The sequence below is a fragment of the Capsaspora owczarzaki genome (genome assembly GCF_000151315.2).
Source record: "Capsaspora owczarzaki ATCC 30864 unplaced genomic scaffold supercont2.2, whole genome shotgun sequence".
Lineage (NCBI taxonomy): Eukaryota > Filasterea > Ministeriida > Capsasporidae > Capsaspora > Capsaspora owczarzaki.
Genome location: NW_011887293.1, coordinates 1 through 8,747, shown reverse-complemented (window position 1 = coordinate 8,747; position 8,747 = coordinate 1). Strand labels below are relative to the sequence as shown.

General features: G+C 55.6%; 2 protein-coding genes across 2 annotated transcripts; one reads left to right on the top strand and one right to left on the bottom strand.

Moving 5' to 3' along the window:
• Positions 1 to 1,233: 1,233 nt before the first annotated feature.
• Positions 1,234 to 3,399, top strand: CAOG_01188 (hypothetical protein; the record flags this gene model as incomplete). The annotated part of the gene is made up of 2 exons (XM_004349635.1): positions 1,234 to 1,878; positions 2,071 to 3,399. 2 exons carry the CDS (start codon positions 1,234 to 1,236, stop codon positions 3,397 to 3,399), a joined length of 1,974 nt encoding a protein of 657 aa, XP_004349685.1.
• A 957-nt stretch (positions 3,400 to 4,356) lies between these two features.
• CAOG_08483 (hypothetical protein) lies at positions 4,357 to 8,707 on the bottom strand (the record flags this gene model as incomplete). Its single annotated transcript, XM_011271763.1, has 2 exons — positions 4,357 to 6,132; positions 6,227 to 8,707. Coding segments are annotated over 2 exons (4,257 nt in total), but the record flags the coding sequence as incomplete, so codon positions are not given.
• Between the last annotated feature and the right edge of the window lie 40 nt (positions 8,708 to 8,747).

Sequence of the window (8,747 nt, the reverse complement as noted above, 5' to 3'; positions counted from 1 at the left end):
GGGCCGAGACCTGCCTGTCATTGCCTGTCATTGTCTGGCATTGTCCGTCATTGTCGGTTTGAATTTTTGTTTTTTTGCTCTCCCTTCCCCCCCCCTGGCTTTTTGTCGCGTGTCTTTCTCCCAACTCTGTGGTGCCGGAGAGTGGTGGCGAGAGTGGCGAGGAGCAAACTTTGCTCGCAATGGACGTCTTGGCAGTTGCGCGCCATTTTTGTTGTTTTTTTGCCAACCTCTGGTGCTTTAAATTTTCGCCGCAGTCGCGCCATGCTGACAGTCTGTAATTACGATAGCAAACATTGTTCTAACCTTGTATTGTTGTTCTCAACAGCAAAGCAACGATGAGGACGACGATGCGAGCAACGCTACCCAGCCGATTTTGACGAGAGTTTGGGGTACGCTGCGGTCTTTGCTGCCCAGCTTCGCGGCACTTGAGGACACCAGCCCACTCAGGGAGCCGGTTCGACTTCCCCAGGTACACGAGAGACAGCAACAAGTTCATTCGCGCGTAATCGAACTCCGGGTCACTGAACATGCTGATGTGCGAATTGGACAGATTGAGGACTTGAACCCACAGCAGGTGCAGGCATTGTTTGACGCACTTTCTAAAGATATGAAAACCATATTTAGTAAGGACATGATCGCAAGAGCGTTGAAATAGCCTGCGTGCGATGACACTGACGTCGATGGTGTTGGACGACAGGTCAACAGTGGTCGCAGAAACTGCTTGGCGAAATGGTCCTCGAAGCGGTTCTTAAAACTCAGAACAACGAGTCCTCATGCGTGCCATCCTTCGAGTTAATCAAGAAACTGAAAGGAATGACGCCGGAAGCCCTCACTAGCGCCGTCCAGCGAACGTTAGAACTCGACCCACACAACGCGTTTTTCGTCAATCTCAAAGAGGTGAACTCCATTCGCAATGGTATGTGTGTGTGTGTGTGTGTGTGTGTGTGTGTGTGTGTGTGTGTGTGTGTGTGTGTGTGTGTGTGTGTGTGTGTGTGTGTGTGTATGTGTGCTCTGATCTCACGATTCAAAATGCTTGCCACTTGATCAGCTCAACCCCTAACCCTCGATCGTCCGCAACGGCATTCCGACCGTAATCCAGCCCGTTGGCCTCAACTGACCGGAGATTTGGTAGCACGCCATGGAACCACCAGCGCAGTTCTCCGACGCATTTTCGAGGCGGTGAACGGCGTTCGGACGAATCGAGACAACCACAAGATTTTGCAAATCGCGACGATGAGCGGCATGGGCAAGACCACTTACGGCGGATTCATCAAGGACCACCTGCTGAACGCGCTTGGAGATCCTTCTTTCACCTACAACTACGCGGGCACGGCCGGAGCTTTGTCGCAGGAGCAGCGCCAGGAACTTACCGACCTGATCCAACACCGCACCGAGCACGTCTTTGTGGAATTCAACGGAAAAGGAGATGGCATCACCATCGAGGATCATCTACGAGATCACCAATGGCTCGCCAATCGACTCGCAGTGCGTGGCTTACTCAACAAGGCCACAGTCGATGCACGAGCGGCCGGAGACCTCAAGATGTTCGGCTCATTCACAATCGATACTGTCATTCGGGAACTTTGGCGCAGACAGCGAGCTGAGAAACAGATCCCTCCCGACGAGAACGCGTTGCTCATCATCCACATCGACGAGCACCAGCTGGCGCGAGAGTCCTTCAAGATCTATGAGCCCGTCGACAACACAGTCGAAGAGACGCACGAAAAGCGCGTCTCGAGAGCGATGCGGGACGCATTCACGGCGATTGTGACTTGCAATCAAGCTCTAGGAGTCAAAGACGCTGTTGTCCTTCTCTTGACCGGAACTTCGCGCTCCAGCTTGGACGATCTTCCGATCACTCAAAGCCGCGCGGAGCTCGTGAGATTGGACCCTTTCAGTGTCGATGACTGCATTGGCTTGCTGGTCGCTCGATGGGGTGAACAGCAGAAGACGATGCACCCGAGCTGGCGCCAGTGCAGGTCCTTTCGCCAACTTCTTCAAGACTTGGGCGGTGCGCCAGGTTTCGTCTCGGTCCTTGAATATCATCATCTCCTTGCTTTGCCGCTCCAGGAGGGCAGCGTACAAACTGTGTTGCGTGAGATGGTACTCTGCGTGCAGACCAAAGTGAAGAACTACTTGGCAACTTTATCCGATTTCCGGCGAGCTGACGAGAACGTGCTTCAGCTCGTTGACTTACTCATGGCTCAACATCCTGTCAGGCCGACGACATCGATTGGTGGATTCACGCTGGACACGCTTGCTTACCAAGGATTTCTCACTCTGGCACCTTCGTCCGACCCGGAGTGTGTGCTTGTTGGCTGTCCGATTCCGATTGTCAGTGCAATGATTCACAAAGTCGACCCCACCACCGCAGCCTTCGCAGCCGCCTCGAGCAAGGCCGCCGCAGCCTTCGCTGCCGCCACGGTCACCGCTGTCTCAGCATCTCCCGCGGCCATCGCGGGTACCACAGCCGACTCAGTCACCGCATCCACCGCGGCCACCGCTACCACAGTCGACTTGGTCACCGCTGTCACCGCTGTCACCGTGTCCACCGCGGTTACCACAGCCGACTTTAGACCATATCCTCTCGCCGCTGGCAAGGCTCAGAGGCTGTTTGTCACTCCTTTTGATCACAAGGGTGAGGGATTCCTGTTTGAGCTGACCGTGCTCTTGTCGCAGACTGCTCGACTTCGCCTGCTGCCTCGTGCAAGCTGCACAGTGCAAGACCTCTTGGGAGTCGGATCTCTTTTCTGTGGCTGGGCTTCGGATCGTTCACTCTTTGCCCGCTTTTCACCACCTGCGCAGCTTGAGCCGATCATCGAGACATCCAACTCTGTTCTCGAGCCCTCTCGTGCTGTCGAAGGAGTTGATGCCTGGACGGGCCTCTCCTGCACCTTCCCACCGCTAAGCGAACTCGCTTCTAGTGCACATCGCCGCTGTCCTGTCGCTCTTACTGCACCACGCACTTTCGGTGTTGACATGTGGACTGTCCTCCCTCCTCCTGCGTCGCAGCCTCTGCAGAAACCACTTCTGATTATGTACCAGCTCAAGCACCAGCGCACAGTTGGAAAAGGCGACCTGTCCGACTGGGCCCCGAAGGCGTTCCAGTCATTGAATGCGATGTCTGCAGTCAAAGAGCACTATGACCTTCTCCTTGTCTTCATGGTGAGTGGCAGTGCCAGCACCGCCCAAGATCCGCAGACTGTTCTGGCCGCCAATCAAGCATGGGCGCGATCGCTGGCAACCTTGCAAGAGCCTTCCAATGGCGTTCAACCGGCCCCAGACCCTCGCGTGATTGTATTGATTGGCGCTGATGTGTTCCGCGCTGTTCCGTTCCTCAATTCGCGTCTTCCCGATCCGCCAGCGATCGCGACGGAAACGACGACAACGGATTTTTGAGTGCTGACACATTGGCATTTCCTTGGCTCCCTGATTTTTTCCTTGTTGTTGTTGTTGTTGTTGTTGTTGTTGTTGTTGTTGTTGTTGTTGTTGTTGTTGTTGTTGTTGTTGTTGTTGTTGTTGTTGTTGTTGTTGTTGTTGTTGTTGTTGTTGTTGTTGTTGTTGTTGTTGTTGTTGTTGTTGTTGTTGTTGTTGTTGTTGTTGTTGTTGTTGTTGTTGTTGTTGTTGTTGTTGTTGTTGTTGTTGTTGTTGTTGTTGTTGTTGTTGTTGTTGTTGTTGTTGTTGTTGTTGTTGTTGTTGTTGTTGTTGTTGTTGTTGTTGTTGTTGTTGTTGTTGTTGTTGTTGTTGTTGTTGTTGTTGTTGTTGTTGTTGTTGTTGTTAGTCTGTTTGTTTGTGGATTCACACAGTGGAAATTTTTTTCCGAATTTCGGAAGAAAATACGCCGAATTTTGGTCAAACAGTTTTTTCCAGTTCTATCGGTTCAAAATTCGGTGCCTCAGCAGAGCGAGAATATGGCGACAGCTCGACGTCTGATTGGTCAGAGTTTGCTTTCTTGGTCTCCTTTTATATTATTAAAAATGTTTTTTGTTTAATTTTTAATAAAATTTATTTTATTATTGGTTTCCATATTTGCACAAATTTACAAAAATCTCAGATCGCCCCCGCCTGCACCTTGCTGGTGCTTTGTACTTGCCTTTGGAGGGCGTGACTGGTAGCACAGTGGCCAAGCATCTTGCAGTCCCGAGCTCCGCTTTGCTCCTTTCCGCATCTGTTCAAGTAGGAATCACAAGTTAGTCACTGCTCTGTGTCATCATGCATGACAGCTGACGGCGGGGACTTACTTTTTTTTTGTATTACGTTTATTGGAGAGTGGAAAAGCTTCTAAGGCTCAAAAACCACAAAGAGGAGGATCATGATCAGGGGCAAGGAGTAAGTGACAAGGGCAACGTGTTTAACTTATTCTTGCGGATGCAAGTTTGGTGTTAGCGTCCTGGTCATACGGGCGCCGCTTGGTGACTCGGTTTGCTCATGCTCACCGGGTTTCGGAGGTAGAAGTGAAATGGTGGTCTTCTCTTCTGACCTGACAATGCACTTTCCCCACATCTTCGACGTGGGAGAGTCAGCAGGCGGGGCTCGCGGCACAATGTCCTGCAGGGCGCGGGAGTGGACGAGTTTGATGAAGGTGGTGTGGCTGGGTGTGAATGTGTTGTTGATTTTTGCTTCGCAGCGGGTGCGCCAGATCGCCCAGCGTCCGAGGTGGTACAGGATCGTGGCAAGCGCTCGCATTTCCTTTTTTCGCGCAAGCGTGGTGGGGAAGGGACCGAACAGGAGGGCTTTGTCGAACATTGGGAGGGAACTTGAGTGAGCGTGCTGGAAGATGGCGTTCGCGGTTTCCCAAACCGCTTGGGCTGTGTGGCAGCGGACAAGGATGTGGTGCCAGGTCTCTCTGGCCGAGCGGCCGTCGTGTTTGCAGTGCGCGCAGTCGTAGCGCCCAGTGGCAATTCTGTCGTCGTACTCTTCGCGGGAGAGCGAGCCGGCGCGCAGCGCTTGACCATCTGTTTCCAGCCAGTCGGCGCCCAGTCGGTTGGTGCGGTGTGCAATGCGCCAGAGCAGGGAGGCTTGCTTGGATGTGACTAGACTGGTTCTGATGGAGCTGGCCAGTGATTCGAAGGGCACGTAGCCAACTTTGTTGATCCACCATTGGAGGGCGTCTGGTCTCGAGGGACGTGGAGTGAGCAGCTGCCTTAGCGTTTTCAGTTTGAGCTTGTGCGATGTGACTTGCAGGGGCTTCTGGACGCTTGAGTGAACACCGTTGAGGACGATGTTGCTCCAGATGAGGGGCATGAGTTGAGTGCGGCCAACATGGTACAGCTGCTTTCGTGGGAGGAAAATCTTTCCCCGCTTGTTTGGTTCAGGCTTGGTGTTGGGAGCTCGCCAGTAGACGACGGTGGCGTGTTGCGCGGTTGCCAGGCGGAACTTGGTGAGGACTAGGCCTGGCTGGGCAGGCGCGATCAGGGCGTTCTCCGACTCGTAGAACACTTGGCCGGCTCCGAGTGAGCTGCTTGTGAGCGGGCTGCCCGTGCGGAGTTTGACAACTCTGAAGAGTTTGGGATTGGCGTCGTCGTCGTCGGCTGGTTGGGCCCAGCACCACGGTAGATCTTGCACTGACGGGATTGTGGAGCTATCCTGCTCTACGAGCGACGAGAGCTGGCTCCGGTCGAGTGCCTCGTGGAGCGTGTTGTAGTACTTTGCGTTGGTGAAGCTCTTGACGAGCGAGAGCGGGGACCACTCTTCTCTAGCTGGGTTACCGATGAAGCGGCGCAGGTCGCGGACGCGCATGTATCCGTTGAGGATCCAGCTCGGCCACCAGAGCGGCTTGCCGTCGTCCTGGATGTCCGGTGAGTCCCAGAGCGGGTGAGCGAGCGCCTCATCGCGGCAGGTAGGGGTTTGGAGCTCTGGCCTGAGCTCGTGCCATGCCTCAAAGGCTTTGTGCCAGAATGCAGAGATGCCAATAAAGTCTGACGAGGCCTTGATCACTAGCCTGAGCACGTTGAGTGGGCATGCCGGCTTGTCTGCCGCACGCCAGAGGCGGACAGCAATGTGCTTCCATGGGGCAGCATACGGCTGACACCATGCCAGGGCGGCTTGGGCGAGGAGGGCTTTGAGGTGACGCCGAACGGGGATGAGTCCGAGTCCGCCTGCCACGGATTTGATTGGTGCTGCGACGTTGGCCTGGTGAGTTCGCGACCATTTGCTTGGGTGCCAGAGGAACTTGTCGATGATGCGGGTGAGTTTTGCTGTCTGCTCGGACGAGAGGGGCACAAACCTCGCTCGGTACCAGACTTTGGACAGCGCGATGGTGTTGGCGATGAGCACACGACCTGGGAGTGACGGCCCGTGGACGAGCCATCTCGACAACTGGCCGTGCAAGCTTGTCGAGTAGGTCGCCAAAGTTTGCGACGGTCAGGTCACCGTGGCCGAGCATGACACCGAGGTAGCGCGTCGTGGAGTTTGGTCCAACCCACTCGAGGCCTTCCAGGTCGGGGGGAGGCTTGCGCGTTGCAGTTGGTCCGAGCGGGATGATGGTGGTCTTTGGTGCATTGATTTCCAGATTTGTGGCCGTCCCCACAAACTTGAGCTCGTTCAGCAGGTTTGGGACGTCTGCTGGTGAGGCGAGAAAGTAGGACGAGTCGTCTGCGAAGAGGGTGGGGAGAACTACAAGATCGTCTGGCCGGTCCTCATTCGCTCGGCCGCGCTTGCGATCGGCTTTGAGATTGCTGCTGGGGATCCGCAACAGCTTGAGCTTTGTGCCGTACGTGATGTAGTCTACGATGGCGCAGGCGTAGAACGCGAAGAGCGTCGGCGAGTCGCAGCCTCCCTGGCGCACCGACCTTTGGATTGGAAAGTGATCCGAGACTCGGCCTTGGTATACCATCGCGGAGCGGCCATTGGTGTTGTAGAGTTTGATCATGTTGATGTAGCCTGGCCCGACTCCGTACGCTCTGAGTGCAGCATACAGGAAGTCGTGTGAGACCTTGTCGAACGCCTTGGACGCGTCTGTCATGGCAATCACTCCAGGGGTTTTGATGGTGTTGCACAGATCTATCACATCACGGGTGAGATGGACGCAGCCATCGATGGTCCGAGAGGTGACAAACCCGTTTTGGTTGAGTGGTATGATGTCGTTGACCACCAGCTGCAGCCGAGCGATCACTGCTTTGGTCAGGAGTTTGAAGTCGCAGTTCAGCAGCGAGATTGGTCGGTAGTTGCCAAGGTCAGAGCGCGGGCCTTTCTTGTACAGCAGCTTGACGAAGCCGTCCTGCATGTATTCCGGAAGGCGACCATTTTCGAGCGAGCGGTTGGCGATGGCGGCGAGGATTGGGGCCAGCTCGTGCTTGAACTTCTTGTAAAACGCAGTGCCCAGCCCGTCGGGCCCTGGGGACTTGCCAGATGCAGTTTTGTTGATGGCGTGGACGATCTCCCATGCCTCCAGCGGTCTGCTCATCAACTCGTGGTCCTCGTCGTCGAGCATCTCGTTGGGCTTTGCATGGCTGAGGATGTGCCGGGCAGCTGCTGGGTCAATGGGTACGTGCGCATAGAGCTTAGCGTAGAAGTCACGCTGGGCGTCTGTGATGCCGGCCGCATCGGTGACTTCTTTGCCGTCGACGAGGAGCATTGGGATGTGCGTCGCCTTTTGGGACTGCTTTTCGAGCGAGAAGTAGAAGGAGGTGGGGTGTTCGCCCTCGGTGCGCCACTTTTTGGCCGAGCGGACTCGTGCTCCTTGCGCGCGATGCTCGAGCTCAGCTTTGACACGGGCTTCCTGCTCCGCTCGTTCGGCTGCAAGCAGTTTTGCCTCTGCGGGGGATGTTGCTGCGAGGAGATTGCCTTCGATGATTTTGAGCTTGCGGCTCGCTTGGGCCAGAGCCTTCGCCCGGTCTTTCGCAATGGAGCCGCACAGGCACTGGGCTAGCCATGCTACGTCGGCCTTGAAAGCAGTCCAGTGGTTCTCGGGGTCGGGGCGGCGCGCCAGCTCTGCTATCTCGTTGAGTACCATGCCGCAGAAGCCAGCGTGTTCGAGAATGGTGTCGTTCAGCTTGAAGGGTGGAGTGCATCTGTCTTCCGCGGACGGCGCCACCAGGTTCACACAGACGCCTCGATGATCCGAGTGTTGGTAAATCCTGGTCGCGGTCGACTTGATTGTGAGTGGGAGGTTGGATGACAGGAGCATGAGGTCGATGCGGGAGGCTCGGTGTGTCTGGTTCTTGCTCGGCCATCGTGTGTATTCGACAGGGTCATCGGCGCGGTGGTTGAGCAGCCAGGCATCCTCGAGTGCGTGCTTGTTGATGAAGTCCTTGAGAGCGTGGTTTGCCTGTGTGGCGCTCCTAGGCTCTTGGCTTGGTTCTGGTTGGACGTACAGGGGGCTGATGTTTGGTGTGTTGTTGAAGTCGCCGCCGATGATGGCGGGCAGCCTTGGCTCGTCGTCGTTTGGCTGGGTGGCTGACTTGATGAGGTCGCTGAGTTGGTCCAGGAACGCCACTTTGTCAGCTTGTGAGCCAGATGCCGGGGCATAGATTGATGAGATGATGGTTGGCTTGCTATTGAGGTTTGCTGTGATGATGAGGGCTCGCCCTGGGATGGAGCTGAGTAGTGTTGGGCTCGAGAGTGCGGGGTCGGTGTCGCCCGGTGCCGGCTTCCTGATGAGGATGCCGACCCCGTGCTTGGGTTCCGGCTCGGAGCTCCAGAAGCAAGTGTAGTCGCGGAAGAGGTTGGAGGCGGCTGCTTCGGTCGCTGGCGTGAGCCAGGTTTCCTGAAGCAGGATGACGGTTGGAGGAGTTGGGCGGCCGTTG